Here is a 17,138-nt window from a genome sequence, read left to right on the forward strand (position 1 = left end):
ACGGGGTGGTTCAGCTGGGGGCAGGGGGCCCGTGCAGTGAGCGCAGGAGGGAGACAGCCCCGCACACCCGGCCCGGGCCTGAGCGTGCTCCTGGTCCGCCCCGCGCAGCCTGTCCCCACACCTGCAGCCCCGGCACCATGGCGACTTTTAGTTCACAATGAGACGTTTTCTTAGAGGGATTCAGAGAAAACAGAAGCGCTGAGGGGCATGTGGCATGGTCGCCTTCATCCCCGACGGGGGAGGACTGGCTGTGGCTTCGGGGAGACGAGATCCCAAACTGGGCAAGACGGTCCCCCGGGCCCTCGCCGGGTCCGCGGTAGGGCTGCAGGTGGTGGCCCCCGTCAGGGGCGAGGGTGGGGCTGACGGTCACCAAGGTTGCTGGGAGCGCTGGGCCAGCGCTGGCACAGGACAACGGCTCCAGCTGCTTCGTCCCTGTGCCCGGGCGTCCCCGTCCCCCATGCTGGCTCCTTCCGTCTACAGGCACGGGGACCAGTATCGTGGCCGTGATGACCAGCGGGCTCCTTTGTCAAGAACTGAAGGTCGGCGAGAACTTCAAGGAGATGAGCACGTCCTTCGTGGGTTTCCAGCTCCTCCCCGAGGTACCTGTCCCGGCAGCACCGTCCGAGCCAGCTCGGGTGCCGTGGCCGCCAGCAGCCTCACGGTGACTTGTGTTTCAGCAGGACCAGCTCTGGGTGGCGTGCGCCGGACTGGCCAGCATCTACATCTGGAGCCTGGCAGACCTGACACAGCCCCCTCACCGGGTCCCCCTTCAGGACTGCTCCGAGGTCAGCTGCATGATCAGAGTGAAGCAGCAGGTAAGGCGAGCACCCCCAGCTTTCCCAAGCGCACCTCCAGGGGCCTCCCTTCCCCACCACCCTCGTTTGTCCTTGGCAGATCTGGGTAGGCGGCACCGGCCTGTCCCAGGGCCTGGCCAGAGGGAAAATCTACGTGATCGATGCCGAGAGGAAGACGGTGGCCAAGGAGCTGGTGGCCCACATAGACAGGGTGACAACGCTCTGCTCGGCGGAGGACAGATACGTGCTGAGCGGGTCGGGCGGGGGCGAGGGGAAGATCGCCATCTGGAAGGTCGAGTAAACGGGGGCAGATGGGCCGAGTGGGGCTGTGCTCTACGAGCCCCGCCCTCCTGCCCCCCAACCCGTGCTCCCCCAAAAGGTGGGCCGGGGAGCCAGTCGGGGCCCCCGGGGGGGTGGGGCGGTGTGGCTGCACGGCTCTCTACTGTCCCGGTTGAACTGTATCCACAGCGTTTCGGGCTGGTGCTTCACAGGGAGGCAGTGGGGTCAGGTTGCTGTGAAGTTGCGGTGCGTGCTGTCTAGAACCTTCCGGAGCCCACGAGCAGGGGCCAGCACCAGGGCAGGGAATGGTTTAACCAAAGCACCACGTATGACCTGCCAGCCTCAGGCAGCTGGTTTGCGTTTCCTCTACTCCTTCATTCAGCACAAGTAGAGTAAGCGTCGGGTTTAGGGGCGACCCACAGCCTTAAACTGACCTCGTTCCCAGCAAAGCTGTGAGAGGAGGTGTGTTTAAATGACCACTTTGTGCTTGAACACATCCCTGCCTCCTCTCGCTGTGCCCATGCCGAGCAGGGGCCCGCGGAGGGGACAGAGGGGACAGGGCTGGGCTAGCTGAGGCAAGCTCTGTGTTTTTTTTTTTTTTTTTTTTTTCCTTTAATGACAAGTTTTTATGATGAAGAAACCCAGGGAGACTTTCCTACCAAAGATCAGTTTCATCTGTAGTTCCACCTAAAATAGCAGAATGTATAATCGAGTGTTCTAGAAGTCACTGCCGCTCACAGGGACGTCATTTCCACCGTCCGCAGCTTGTGTGCACCGTGTGTCTCCATAGATGGTGCTGTATTATTGAACTGAAGACGATCCTACTTGCTAATATTTGAAATAAAAAATATTGTAAATATTTGAAAAAAAAAAAAAAAAAAAAGAAAGAACCTCTTACACATTTTTACTACGATATTGAGATTCACTCCCTCGGTGTCCAGCGAGGAAGGCTTTGGCATAGTTCCCGGATGTGGAGGGAGCATCTGCCTCACAGCAGCGTGTGCGGGCCTGCGGCCTGTCCCCGAAGGACCCAGCAGAGCTCAGCCGCACGGGGGCGGCTGCCGGAACACAGATGCCGCACCAGACCTCACTCACCCCGAGACAGGGCCGAGCTTCAGTAGCACCTGGAACCCCCAGATAAAAGCTTCGACCAGACCTTGGACTGCACCTGCAAGGTCCAGATCACCGACCCAGATGTTGGGGTGTTCTGGGGGTGCGGTGCCGGGGACAGCCAGACGGCCTCAGGTGCCTACAGAGGAGAGGGCGTGTCCCTGACTTCCAGGAGGAGGACTCAGCCGCAGCAAAGGACAGACGTTGAATTCTGCTTTTGTAAACACATGAACAACTACAGTCAATCCTGTCAAAAATACTCATAAATTATTTAATGTCAGTCCACACATAACCAGGTATTTTCACCTCATCAATAATAAACTCCTTTGTTTATTAAACGCTGTCCTGTCTCTTACTTTACCCACATTAACAGGAGGGAGAGCTGCAGAATAACATTCTGGGTTTGCTCTTGATGCCCTCTCAGCGCCCATCGAGTTATTTTAATGCGCACTTTTCGTTCCCTTTATTCGTGGTGATTATTTCCAAGGTCTTACTTGACAGTGATAGAGTGGCCAGCGGGGGTGGTTAGAATGGAAAGGGCGCTTTATGCCTTTGGTGTTTCCTCTGTGCTTTGAAGAGGTTCCGTGATGAACGATTTGTCACGGGAAAGCCCCAGATGAGCTGGAACTCATTAGACAGACGGTGCCTTCCCTGCCTTGGCTTCAGAAACCTGGATTAAGTTGGTACAGAAAAAAAAAAAAAGCGTTTATCTTGAACGAGAAGCCAATCTACTTTAATATGATTTCAGCTCTCTGGCTGTATTTCAAACAAGAGACGAGAAAGCGTGCTTTGGGGTGCGGGCTTGGCTCTCAACACCAATCCAGAGCTCACCCCGCTTCTGTTACTGCGGAAGTCGCACAGATGATCGCCTGGTACCGTCTTTAGGATTTGCTTTCTGAAGATGTGAATGCATCAGCTGCTCTCAGAGGACAACCTTGCAATCAGATGTGATTGTTGCATCTGAATTAAAAGTGCATGGCTTCTATTTCTAGAAGATTCCTTAGGAAGATAAAGGGGCACTTTCTCTGCATGGCTGGGGAGGGCATGGATAGAAAGCCAGGCAGTTGCCCCGCTGCCTCTGCTGCCTGGAATTGTTTGGATTTCGTGCAGCAGCGCCATGGGATCGCCTGGAGGGGAGAGGCTCAGACACTCGGAAACTAGTTTCTCACTGTGCTGCTACTGCTCAGCTCTAGGGCGACCCCGAGCACGCACAGGACTCCAGAGCTCTGGGTTTCTGTGCCGTGGAACAGAGGTGGCCCGAGGCCTAAGGACTGAGACCCTGGTCCAGGCCTCGCCCGTGAAGCCCTGGGCTGGGCTGGTGACTAAGAAGGGCCCTCGACTGCTGGGCCCAGGAACAGCCCAGAGAGTAGGCCGGCCAGGCTGCTTTGCAGGGCGCTCGTGAACATACTCAGAGCCTGTAAACTCGTGACCGTGGCTGCAGTGCCCTCGGAAAGGCAAGTCCGAGTCCTGACCCCGGAGCCTGTGGTGTGGCCCCGGAGTTCTGGAGAGGAGGTCATCCTGGGTGAGGGCGGGCCCTAAACGCAATGACAGGTGTCCTGAGAAGACGCAGACATACACATCTACAGGAGACGCACTTTACGTACACCAACCCCAGGGGGGAAATAAGCACACCATGCCACCGGCGCCGTCGCTGTTTGGGTCGGACAAAGCAGACCCCGACTCAAGGCACTGACGGGTGTGAGTCACACTAAAGAGGCAAGTCAGTTCCTAGTGAGACTGTTGTTAATTCACAAGACGTAATATAATCCTCTACGGATATGTGCTTAATAGACATTCAAGGTACGTGAAGCCAGCAGGGTAGAGCTGTAGGAGGAAACACAAGCCTACGCTGGTCGTTGGGAGATTTTCACACCCTTGTCTCAGTAACTGATAGAAGCAGTAAACAAAAACCAATGACATAGAAGGTTCAACACCATCCACCAGCGTGACCCGGTGTCACAGAACGTTACAGCCCACAGCAGGACACCCCTTCTTTCCACGTGTCCGTGGGGTGTACATCAAGCCAGATTGTGTGCTGGCCCATAAAATGAGTGTGAACAGACTACACCAAACTTAAATCAGCAATAATTACCTCAAAATCCCCAAGTAAAAATGTTGGAAATTAAACATTACTTCTAAATAACGTATAGGTCAAATAAAAATATCAAAAAGGAAATTGTGAACTAGAAAATTTGTGGGATGTAGTTTAAAGCAGTGATTAGAAGAAAAGTTATTGCTTTAAATGCCTCTATTAGAAGAAGGGTTTAAAATTAAACTTCCGTCATAAGAATACAAGAAAATAAAAGCATATTTAGGGGCAGCCTGGGTGGCGCAGCAGTTTGGCACTGCCTTCAGCCCACAGCATGATCCTGGAGACCTGGGATCCGGTCCCATGTCGGGCTCCCTGCATGGCGCCTGCTTCTCCCTCTGCCTGTGTCTCTGCATCTCTCTGTGTGTGTCTCTCATGAATAAATAAATAAAATCTTTAAAAATAAAAAAGTATATTTAATCCAAAATATGTAAAGGAGGAAAATAATAAAGATAGGACCAAAATCAATGAAATGGAAAGCAATCAAAGCCAAAAGTTGGTTCTGTAAAGTAATTGGTAAACTCTAGTAAAAACAATCAAGAGAAAGGGGCCGAACACAAATTACCAATATCAGAAACAGAAAGGCTGAAATCTAGACACCAAAACAGCAGGTGGACAAATTCATGGCAATAAATTTGATGAAATGTACAGTTTTCTTGGGAAAAAACTTTATGAAACCAATGCAAGAAGAAATAGAAAATCTTGGGGATCCCTGAGTGGCTCAGCGGTTTAGCGCCACCTTCAGCTCAGGGTGTGATCCCAGGGTCCTGGGATCGAGTCCCACCTTGGGCTCCCTGCATGGAGCCTGCTTCTCCCTCTGTCTGTGTCTTTGCCTCTCTCTCTGTGTGTCTCATGAATAAATAAATAAAATCTTAAAAAAAAAAAGAAAAGAAAAGAAATAGAAAGTCTTACAGTTCTACATCTGTCAAGGAAACTGACTTTAGTCAAAAACCTTCCCACACAAACCCCAGGGCCCTGTGGACTGCATTACTGAGTTCTAACAAACTCTTGGGGATGGATTATGAGAATCATAGAAGTCTTTCAGGAGTATAGAGCTCACTTCCTGAAGCCTTTCGGAGACGGGCATGATGCTGTCCTAAAATCTGACCAAGATCTTACAGGATAATAAAATTACACATTGGTTCCCTTTGTGAACATAGATGCAAAATTCCTGACCAAAGTATTAGCCAATTGAATCCCACAACATTTTAAAAGGATAAGACTGTGGCCCTGTGGGGCTTGTCCCAGGAATGCAAGGTTAATTAACATTTGAAAATCAACCTGCAAATTCCACTTATTAACAGAATAAAGGAGAAAAGCCACAGTAGTTACCTCCACAGATGCAGGAAAAAAACAATAAAATAATCGTTCAAGATAAATATCCTGACAAACTGAGAAGGGAGCTTCCTCACACTGACACAGAGCACCTCCAGGAACCCACAGTCCTGGTGCACGGCACCCTGGCTGCTCCCCCCTGGGGCGGGAACAGGGCGGGCACGCTCACATTCACCCCCTCCCCCCCCACTCAAGACCACGCTACAGGTCCTGGCCACGGCACGAAGGCAACAATAAATAATGAAAAGATTGAACTAGAAGGACAAACTACCTTTATTCACTCCAGCATTACTGATTACATAAATCCTAAAGAATCTATTTATTTAAGGAAGTACCAGAGCAAGCATATTCAGCAAGATTGTGGGATACAAGGTCAATATAGGATAATCATTGCATTTCTGTATTTTAACAGGAAACAATTGGAAAGTGTAACAATAGGACTCAGGAGCAGTAAAAGCATATCAAAGAGAAATACATTTAATGAAAAAGATGTGCTAGACCTGTACACTGAGAACTCAGAAACACCGCTGAGGGAAACTTTGAAAGGCCTAATGAAAAAATATACTATGTTTATGGATTAGATGAAATATTATAAAGATGTTAGTTCTCAGCAAGTCAACCCAGTAGATTCAATATAATTCTAAATCGAATCCCAATGTGATTTTTGTTTAAATTTTATTTATTCATTCATGAGAGACACAGAGAGACAGAGACACAGGCAGAGGGAGAAGCAGGCTCCCTGCAGGGAGCCCGATGTGGGAACCCTGGGGTCACGGCCTGGGCCGAAGGTGGCACTAAACTGCTGAGCCACCCAGGGGTCCCCAATCATACCTCTTCTTATCCTGTTCCTGACTCCTCTCCTCTTTTGTTCTTTAGTGCCAATTTCAGTAAGCTATTTTTGTAAATTATTTCCAGGTAAGACAGAAAAAGTAGTACCAAAAATAACCCAGGAATAGGTTTGTGGAAAGGTGTTTCCTTTTAAAAACTGGTCTTTGGTTATAGTGTAAGAATTACTGTGGCAACTGATGATAATTTTTAAGCCAAAAGTGTTGTATTTTTCAGCCAAATGTTTCAGATTACTTGATAATTACCCAAATATATGGAAAACTAGATCAGTAACTCAGCGATTTAAAAAATTAAAAATCAAACACTAGCATAGCCTTCAAAGTACTGATTTAATGCCTATCACATTAGGAGCCCGATGCGGGACCCGGGATCACACCCTGAGCTGAAGGCAGATGTTCAACCGCTGAGCCACCCAGGGGTCCCCCAAACAATTTAAAAATATGTATGTCGGGCAGCCCTGGTGGCGCAGCGGTTTAGCACTGCCTACAGCCCGGGGTGTGATCCTGGACACCCAGGATCGAGTCCCACGTCGGGCTCCCTGCACGGAGCCTGCTTCTCTCTCTGCCTGTGTCTCTGCCTCTCTCTCGCTCTCTCTGAATGAATAAATAAATAAATCTTAAAAAAAAAAAGTATGTTGACAGTGTGATAGGCACTCACGCACACATGCACATATACATGGAAATGCAGAGTTGAATAGTCAAGATAACCTTGGAAAAGATCAAAGCTAGAGAACGGACACTATGTGATTTAAAGCTTCCCCCCAGAGCTTCAGTGATTAGGAAGGTAAGAGCATGGGATGCGGCATAAATAGATCAATGGAACAGAATGTAGGATCTAGATACATAAGCATATAGTCAGCTGGGATTCAACAAAGATTCCAGGACAATTCAGTAAGGAAATTTTTTTTCAACAGATAGTGCTGCAACAACTGGACCAATATATGGAAAAAGGAAGAAGCTCAACCTTAATCTCACTTCAAAAAATTTAATTCAAGGTGGTTCACCTAGATGTAAAGTTACAAGTTCTAGAAACAAGCGTAGAATATCTTTGCAACCTTGGTACAGATAACAATGTCCTAAAGAGAACACAATAATAGCTAAGTAGGAAAAAAATTGATAAATTGGACCTCATTAAAATACATTAAGAAAGTAAAAAACAAAACAAGAAAAACCTGGGAGTAAATATTTACAGTGCTGTACCTGACAAAGACTTATACCCATGACATATAAAGAGCTTCCACAAATCAATACAAACAGCTCGATTAAAAAATGGGCAAAGGATACTTTTCTGATGAAGATATATGGATGGCCAATTTGAAAAGATGCTTAAAATAGTCATTTAGGAAAGACATTAAGCCACCATGAAATACCATCTGATCGTCACTAGAATGGCTAATATTAAAGGCTCACAATAGTGAACATAGGTGAGGATATGAAACCAATGGAATGGACCAAGACAGCAGTCGCCCACTGCTGGATAAAAGCAGCATAACCACTTTGGGAGAACTGCTTGCCAGTTACTTAATTCCACTTCGTGGTTGTTATTTTTTTTTTTTAAGATTTATTTATTTTAGAGGGAGAGAGAGACAACCCTAAGCAGACTCCCAATTGAAGGGGGATCCCCATGTGAGGCTCGATCTCACGACCCTGAGATCATGACCTGACCCGAAATCAGGAGTGGGATGCTTAACCGACTGAGCACCCCCCCCGCCGGCGTCCCCCACACCTCGTTTATCACCTGAGAGGAATGAAAACCGAGCATCTTAATTTGTAATAACCGTGTATTGGCAACACCATCATCCAGAGAGTAGATGTGGTGCGTCCTCACAGTGGAGTCCTCGCTCCACGTCAGTGAGAAGAGACTGGCTGGCCACGCACACAGCAGTGTGCACAACTCAGAGGCAGTGAGCTGAGTGAAAGCAGCCAGGCGGGAAGGCCACAGACTCTGTTTCCACTCATATTTAGTCCCAAACAGACAAAAACCAATCCATGGTGACCGAGTTCATACCAGTGGTTGCCCAATATCTAATCAACATAAATGTAGGATGGGATTGAATCGGAAGGCCTCAAGGGGGGACCTTCTGGAGTGAAGATGTTCTACACAGACTGTGTGAGGAGGGTACATATGTCAAAACCCAGAGACGTGTACACTGCCTGTCTCCATATGTAAATTCACCTCAATTAAAAACCAGAACAACAACAAAAAAATCACTACAGATCCAACAGCTGTTGAAAAAGATAATAAAGGAATATTTTGAACTTGATGCCAATAAAGTTGACATCTGGCTGGAACGGAAACACTATTTGAAAGGCACAAACTATCAAAGCTCATTCCAGAAGAAACAGCCTCAACAGCCTCATTTCTATTCAAGAGACAACCCATGGTTTAGAACCTTTGCATAAAGACAATTTCACAAAGAATTCACCAGTGGGGATGTCTGGGTGGCTCCGTCGGGTGAGCGCCCAGCTCCTGATTTTGATCTCAGGGTCAGGGGACGGCCCACATTGGGCTCACGCTGTGCCTGGAGCCTGCTTGGGATTCTCTCCCTCCCTCTGCTCTGTGCCCTTCCCCCCCCAACTCACTGGTTCTCTAAAATTCATAAGTAAATCCTTTAAAAAAAATTCACTGATGAACTCTTCTAAACATACAAGGAAAAAGCATAAGTTATACAGTAATTTTTTTCCTAAAAGTTAGGAGTGAATGCTTCCCTATCTCATTTTTTGATACCAATAGTACCTTGCGACCAACGCCAGACATTACCAAGGAAAAACAAAACAATACGATACCATTTCCCTTCATAAACATAAACATTAAAATCTTTAACGGCGATGGGATGGGCTTCCCTCCCGGAGCCTCACTTTCCTCCAGGCAGGGATGGGACATGTGCGACGCCCCAAAACCCCCTCCACAGGGAACCTCGCCGCCCCCCCCCCCCCAGCAAAGGTACCCTGTGAGCATTTCAGATCGGTTCCTCTTCAGCCTGATTGTCGGGTTTCCATCGTTCCAGGATCCCTCCCCTCTTGTCCGAGGGCGTGTGTGTGTGTGTGTGTGTGTGTGTGTGTGTGTGTTTCCTATCATTTCTAAGGACCTGGAATAGAACACCGTGTGTCCACCTTCTGGTACCTCTCAGAGTAGTTTCCCGATCTAAGAATTATAATACAGTCTCCTTCTCTCCATTTTGTTGGAAGAACCAAGTAACACAATGATGTAAAAGAACCAGTGGAAGCAAATAAAAGACGGGTAATTACCACCAGTGCCTTCTCCAGACTGAGCTACAGGCCAGAGGCGGGAGCTCTCCTGAAGAGTTTAACTGTTTTACAAATAAATTGTTTTTGCCCACCTATGTCCTACCTGAGGTGTCCCACCCTTCCCAGGAAAATCCTAAGGTTCATCACCCAGAAAAATTAAATTAGTGCTGCATTTTTAGAAAGATAGATGAGATCTACACAGTAGACAGATACAAACTTCGCTAACAGAAACAGAAAAACCCCCAACAAAAAGCCTCTGTCCATCTTGTTGAAAGGACGTAGGAGACCTCTACCTGCGAATACAGTGATCACATATTTTGGGGCGCCGGGGTGGCTCAGTTGGTGAAGCAGCTGCCTTCGGGTCAGGTCACGGTCCCAGGGTCCTGGCATCGAGCCCCACATCGGGCTCCCTGCTCCTCGGGGGGAGTCCACTTCTCTCTCTGCTCATGTTCTCTCTCAAATAAATAAAATCTCCAAAAAAAAGTATTTTGCTAAACATGCAGATTGCAAGCCCATCCATGTGCAGTTCCGTTTTTGTAAAACAAAACAAAACAAAAACAAACAAAAAAACACGTGGTTTCTGTGTCAGCCCGGGGGGAGAGGGGAGAGGGTCTAGCAGGCTGGGGCCCCTAGTTTGCTGCCCCACCCCCACCCGGCCGGTGGCACCTGCCCCCCAGGTGAGCTGAGCCCAGGTGAGGCTGGTGGAGGGCAGGCGGGCGGCAGGGGGCGCTGTGGCTCCGAGGCCGCAGAAGGTGCCCACAGGGCTCCCACCCCCCTCTGCTGCCGTGGGCTCCTCCCTCCACCCCGTCCCGCCCCTCACCACCCCCACACCCCGTGCCCCAGGGCCAGTGGATCCTCCAAACTCCAAAACGAGCAGCCCTCCCCATTCCGAGGTCACCAGCCCGTGGCCCCCACCAACCCCCTCGGCCTCCTCCGGGCTTCATCCAGTCCCCGGGTGGTAGCAGCTTCCGCCTCCAGGGCCCCTCCAGCCCGATGCCCTCGCACCCTCGCACCCCGGGCCTCAGGCTGCAGCTGCTTTACGTGCATGGCCAGAGGTGCGGCCCCGCCTCTGAGCAGCTCCCCCTCTGCGGCCACCCCGGGCCAGGGGGCCAGGGGGACAGGCTACCGGCTGGGCGTCACCTCCCACACCCCGACCCGCTCAGCCTGGCTGAGCTCCCACCTGGGCATCGGGAGGTGGGCAGAGCGTGACCTCGGCACCCTGGGCCGGGGGCGTTGGGAGGGGCCTCGCTGAAGGTGGCCTGTGCTGGTTCCAACCCGGCCGGGAAGAGGGGACTACAGGCTGCAGGGTGGGGAGGGGGGTCTGGGGGGACCACAGGAGCCCCTGCCAGTCGGCAGCCGCCCTCCCCCACCCCACCCACCCAGGCCGCCCCAGCCCAGCACAGGAAGGCACAGGGAGGGGCCTCGGGGGAAGTGACTCAGACACACCCACGTGGTCACCTGGTAGGGAAAGGTTTATTAAGATTTAACCACAGACTTACAGCAAAACAGACCCAGGAAGGCCCTGGGGGGAGGCCAGGTTGGCCTCGGAGGAAGGGACAGAAATGCAGCAGACATGCAGGCAAGGTCACCTGGGAAACCACAGAACCACGGGCTCTGCGGACACAGACACCAGGCTGCTTTTCACCACCTAATAAAAAAAGTTAATGTGCGATATTACTCTTCTTTATAGTCCCTTCTCCTCATAAAACATTATGTGTTTAACACACACTTATATCGTTGCTAAAATCAGCAAGAGCTATTATACTGCCCCAACTTAATAAGTTGATAGAAAAAAGTTGTCCTGTGGCCAGTTCACAATGGAACTAAATAGCGTTGTTCCGAGATGCCTGGGGAGTCTGGTAACAAGAGGCATTTCCAACAAATGGGTCCTTCTGCCCCCGAGAGCGCGTCTCAGTCCACAGCACGAGGGGGGGTGGCCCTGGCAGCCCGGGGGAGGGAGCACCAGGCCACCCCGAGGTCACGGCGGAGCGGCCCGGCTCGGGGCTCAGGCCAGGACGGCGGCGGCTGGCTTCGGCGGCGGCTGGCTTCGGTGAGGAGTTAACGGGCGGCTTTCCAGCTGGGCCCCCAAACGTGACGAGTGTCCAGCGCTGTGCCGATGGGACCCACCTGGCCAAGCGCCCCACGGAGGGGCCTCCAGGGCAGCCCCAGGCCCCGAGGCAGGCAGGCGGATGCTGGGCCTGCAGAGCAGCTGCTTGTGGATGCACGAGGACGGCAGGGGGGGTTCCAGCAGCTACGGGGCCCTGCTTCCCCCCCCTCCCCGCCGGAGGTGGGCAGAGCTCCGAGGAGGGCGGGTGGGGGAAAGGAACGTTTGGTGGGTCTTCTCCAACGCGGGTTTGGGTCCGGTGTGAACTGGTTGTGTTTTACCACCTTGCCCTGCCCCTTAGCCCGCTCTCGGCTTCTCTCCACATCCTGCTGCCTGCGGCCCAGCACACAGGCTCCACTTTGGGGATGGGGGGGGAGGGGGGGGGCGCGTGTCAGGGACCTGCTTCCCCACACTTTGGTACCTCAGACACTCATGTGAGCACCTGAGGGGGGCGCTGGTCACCCTGCCTCCCTGCCTGCGCCTGGCCTGGTCTTCCCGAGGGCTCCAGGAACCCAAGGCTGGGTGTCAGGGGCAGTGCGCAGCGGCCGCCTCGCTCAGCAGGTGTGAAGCTGCTGCTGAGCCTCCTGCCCCCACTGCCACCGCACGGTCACGACGGCCCTCAGCCAACACATCAGGGGCTAAGGGGCGCAGAGTGGGGGCCTGGCCTGACGCGGACAGCACCCCACCTCCTCCCCACACGCAGTCTCCAGCACAACCCAGACTTCAACTGCATGTGTTTGGGTCATTTCTTTGCCAGATTCTTTACTTTGCTGACTTATGGGGAACAAAAGGGCAAATCAGACCAACGTTAGCCTATTTTGGTGACAAGCCCATTTAATGCTACACAGCCATGCACCCAACAGCATGCCCACTGGCCGTGCTCCCAGCCCACTGAGCTGTGCCCAAAAAGCCCAAGGCCACCCAGGGGCCTGTCAGTCACTAGGCTGCACACGAATGGCCCTGGGACCGTCTGCTGCGTCCCCACTGAGCTACAGCGTTGGGAACCCCACCTGAGCCACAGACAACAACCACCTTGTGCAAACAGCCAGCTCCTCCTCGCACCTCTTAAGACACAGGTGAAGACACTCAAGGGTCTCGAGTCAGTGCGACCTTGAACAATCCTGAAATCCCCTCGCTGCAAGGGAGGGCAGAGGCGCACCTCCGCGCTCGCACCCGGACCAAGAGCCCAAGGCGGCAGCTGCGGACAACTCTGACCCCAACCACAAGGCACCTCCCTCTCCTCGCAGGTCTGCACACTGACCAGGCCCACAGAGTAAGAAAGAGCGGTCGTCAGCATCCACCGGGCTGCATGCCCTGCAAACACCTGCACAGCCACCGGCGTCTGCAGCCCCGCCCTGGGCTGCTTTCAGGGTGCAGGGCGTCTTGACCCTAAGGGCCTCACAGTGTCCTCCGGGGGCCTTGTCGTTTCAGATCACGGGGAAGCGTGAGGCTGGGGCTGCAAGGGCTGACACACATCTTTGGTGGTGGTCCCGCTGGAAGCCCCTCACGCCAGCCTGGGCCCCGCGCGTCCCGTACACAGCTGTCGGGCTCCAGGTCTGGGGGCACCGGGCACAGAAGGCGGCTGCCCGGGGAGCCACGGCCCTCCTGCTGGAGGCCTGTGTTCGGTTCACATCATATCTCAATTCGGGACTGATCCACCCCTGCCCCAAATCCTCTACTCTCCTGCCACCCCCTTTCCTGGTGACCCCAGCAGGGCAGGCTGCGACCTGGAGGACCCAACCCAACTAGGGTCCCGGGAACCAAAGTGGGAGGACCCAGGGTCACAAAGCCATCAGGCGGACAGGCCGCACTGGATCCGGGGCCTGCCAAGGGGGCCCGGCCCGGCTGGCACAGGAGGCTGGGGCTTTGCACTGAGGCCAGCAGCGCTTCCAGCAGCAGGAGGACTGTCCCTGTCCGAGCTCGACATTCCCTAGGCCGCCTCACGGTCAACACACAGAAAACGCTTGCGTCCTGGCGCCAGTTCTCGGAGGTCCCGGGCTCCTGAGTGCAAGGGGGGCCGCTGTGGGCAGGCACTGCTGCTCCTCGGACACGAAACACAACCTGCCCAGTGCCACCAGCGGCTGGGGGACACGGCGCGACCAGAGGCCGGCCAAGTACGCTAGACAGCCAGTCCTTTGAATACACAGAAAATTCAAGTAATTTATTTAAAAACTGCTTAGTCTCATCTTGAAATATATATACATATATATATTACATATATGTGTATATATTTGCTTTAGAATGATCATATTGCAGCATGATTGTTCATGCATCTTAAAGTTCTTTATTTAAAAAAAAAAAGAAACAACTTGAGGCAGCGAAGTTATACCATCGTCTGTGTCCAGGTGACATCAGGAAGCTTGGACTGACCATTCCAAAAGAAAAGCAGAAACTGCTCAGTTATAGAGACTGTGGTTTTGAAGAGCATTCCCACGCAGCTGCAGCATCTCGTGACTGTGCTTCCCCAAAGTCCGAGTTTCGCTTAGACGCTGAAAGCAGAAACGCTGCAGAGTCCTCCGGGGAGCGGACCTTCCTTGGGTCCCAGACACTTGCTTCACTTTGCCACTGCTCGGACTCCAGCGTCGAGCGGGGTGAGCAGGCGACGAGGTCAGAAGAGGTCAGAGAAGTCCCGGTGCGTGGAGTCCCCACGCGCCGGGGCGAGTCCCACACACCCGAGGTAGGCCTGGCAGCAGAACCCAGGGGCAAGGCCGCGCCTGGGCTCTGCCCTCATGATTTCCCCAACGAATGGTTTAAACACGAGTCAAAGTGCAACAAAGGAGTCGACGACCTCTCCAGGGAGCTCCGGACGAAAACGACGGGGTCGGGGGGCCGGGGATGGACGTGTGCGCACCTGCTGGGGCCCACCTGCTGGCGGGGCACTGCCCCCGCGGGGCACGCTCAGATCGCCCTCTCCTGCCCAGGGGGTCCCTGTCACCACGCCCCCCGCTGCCCCCCACCGCTGCCCAGAGGCAGGCCTGCCCCACGCGCCATCTGTCAGAATCTGAGGAAAAGACGTGATGCTGTTTTCTTCTAAGAAAACCAGTTTTGAGAGAAAAAATTTTTTCTAAAATAAGTAAAGAAAAATACTCTCCAATAACTGCAGCACCAACAGAACGTGAGGACACCTGACAGCACGACCCGACCGTGCGGGCGTCCGGAGAGGTGACGGAAGGGCTCAGTCACGGTCTACACGCTGCTGTCCGCGGGACGCACGCGGGGCACACGCAGCAACGACAGCACGTACTTTCGTGTTTGGTTATGACCTTGGGAAATGAACATCTTACTTTTCTCTAAATTGCTTGTCTCGATTGTAAATCTGGCTTATAATTTTAAAACATGCAGAATAATACACCTGCAGAATACAAGTTGAAATTAGAAGATCTTTTTCAATTAAAAAAAATATTTCAAATGATTTTTTTAATCGTGGAAAAAGTAATTAGTGTGGTGTTTTTGCCTAGTGGCTCAGCCCTACCCTACAGCTACTGCATCCCCACCGTGTTGTGAAGAACTCTGGTTTGTGCTGCCACCAAAGCCAATAGTGACCAACCCGCCCGCCACCCGTGCCCCCCCGGCCACCCCCCCTGGAATGTGTGTGCACCGGGGTGAGGCTCAGACCATCGACTCTGTCTCCACCAGCCCCTGCAGGCCTTCCTTCCGGGACAGCGTCAGGACGGTGGGCTTCTCGCCGCCATCCCCGTCACCCGTCGGCTGGGAAGACAGGCCTCTCTGCTCCTCCTTGGCCTCTTCCGACACCTCTGGGTAGATCACCAGGAATGTGGCTGTCAGGAAGCCCAAGAAGGAGCCCACGGAGGCCACCATGGGGATGACGCGCACGGTCCCAACGGCGTCCACCACGCCCCCAAGGGCAGACGCCACCAGGATCTGGGAGATGTACACCTGGCAGGAGAGGATGGCGCAGTCTATGCCAAAGCCACGCTTGGAGCTCCCGGGGCTGTGGTGCACGTACTGCAAGAGAAGAGAGCACAAGAGTGAGGGCTGTGAGGGCAAGTTAAACCATTGGTCAACATTCCCGTGGTTTGAATATTAGCTCAGAAGTCTGGAAACAAAACTTGCCTTCCACTCAGCTGCTTGGCGACCACTCAGCCTGTCTCCCCGACCCCGTCCCACTTCTATTCAACATTGTATTGGAGACTCTGGCCATTGCAATAAGGCAAGGAAAATAAATAAAATGTATTAAGGATTGGAAAAGAAAAAAATAAATCTCATTATACACGGATGATGGGATTGTGTATGACGTCCAAAAGAATCTACAGATATGCTCTAAGAATTAACAGAAGAGTATGCCACGTTTATGGGTAGAGAGGCTCAAGACTACAAAGTTTTTTAACTCTCCCCAAATTGATCTATATAATCAGTGCATTTTCAATTAAAAAGCCCAGAAACTGATCTAACATTTAGATAGAAAAGTAAAAGGTCAAGAATACCCAAGACAATCTTACAGAAGAACAAAGCTGAAGGACGTACAGCATCAGGTTTTGAGTCTTATTACAAAACAGTGGAACGCTTGTCTGAGGACAGACTGGCCGGCCAGTGGAAGAGAGTACCGAGGGACCGGAAACACCACCCCCACGCGGGCACCCAACTCCGACAGGGCCCGCACCGCAGTGCAGCCGGGGACCTCGTGGCCCTTAACAGTGAGTGGCACTGGGTCACGCAGCTACCCGTCCGTGGGAAAACGATAAAGTCACGCTCTTCTACCTCAAACCACACACACGCACAATGTATCCCAGGTGGACTGCAAGCGCGCACAGGACAAGGCGCCACCCAATGCCACCGCCAGCAGAATGGAGCAATAAACTGTGGCCATACGGTGAAATACGAAAGGGAATGAAGAACCGCCCTCTGCAAGCACAGGAGGGAAGCACAGGCGTGAAGTCAAAGCAGACACATTCCAATCACATAAGGTTCAAACATTGGCAAGATGACTACACGGAGCTAGAGCTTAGTACCAGCACCACTCTTCTATGGTTTCTTGGCCTGCATTAATTTCTCGTTCGTTTGTGAAAAATCCGCTAAGCTGTTCCTTTATAGTTTGGGTACTTTCCTGTAGTCGTGTTATACTTTAACTGGAAGGCTTGTTGAGAAATAATGCTTTTATTTTGGTTTTCATTAGTTTGGTGTTTGGTAGGCACCTAATCACACAGGATTTACTTTGCTTCTGTAATTGCACAGAGAAGATTAAACATAGTTTAGGTTTAGGAAGAAAGAAATACGAGCTTTCTCGTGTTCCTTTACTCCTAGAGTCTGTGTTGGAAGCTTGAGAACCACGGTCTACACCTGCACTGTGGCTGCTGAGCACTTGGCAAGGTGGC

The 17,138-nt window shown here is 52.1% G+C and overlaps 2 protein-coding genes across 16 annotated transcripts in view; one reads left to right on the plus strand and one right to left on the minus strand.

Annotated features, from left to right (window-relative positions):
• Positions 1 to 2,521, plus strand: part of DENND3 (DENN domain containing 3) — a 50,249-nt gene extending 47,728 nt beyond the window's left edge. For 2 of the 4 annotated variants that reach the window (XM_049093139.1, XM_025450319.3), the window contains exons 21-23: positions 481 to 599; positions 678 to 815; positions 895 to 2,521. In XM_049093139.1, coding sequence (XP_048949096.1) covers positions 481 to 599; positions 678 to 815; positions 895 to 1,095 — 458 coding nt within the window. In that variant the 3' untranslated portion in view covers positions 1,096 to 2,521. The remainder of the gene's footprint in view (positions 1 to 480; positions 600 to 677; positions 816 to 894) is intronic. The other 2 variants (XR_007401767.1, XM_049093140.1) reach the window with 2 other exon arrangements.
• Positions 2,522 to 11,155: 8,634 nt separating this feature from the next.
• The window catches only part of SLC45A4 (solute carrier family 45 member 4), an 82,763-nt gene continuing 76,780 nt past the window's right edge, over positions 11,156 to 17,138 (minus strand). For 11 of the 12 annotated variants that reach the window (XM_025450083.3, XM_049093143.1, XM_049093142.1 and 8 more), the window contains one exon: positions 11,156 to 15,771. In XM_025450083.3, coding sequence (XP_025305868.1) covers positions 15,415 to 15,771 — 357 coding nt within the window. In that variant the 3' untranslated portion in view covers positions 11,156 to 15,414. Of the gene's footprint in view, positions 15,772 to 15,879; positions 15,960 to 17,138 lie in introns of all 12 variants that reach the window. The other variant, XR_007401768.1, reaches the window with a different exon arrangement.

The sequence above is a fragment of the Canis lupus genome, chromosome 13 (assembly GCF_003254725.2).
Source record: "Canis lupus dingo isolate Sandy chromosome 13, ASM325472v2, whole genome shotgun sequence".
NCBI classification, from domain to species: domain Eukaryota; kingdom Metazoa; phylum Chordata; class Mammalia; order Carnivora; family Canidae; genus Canis; species Canis lupus.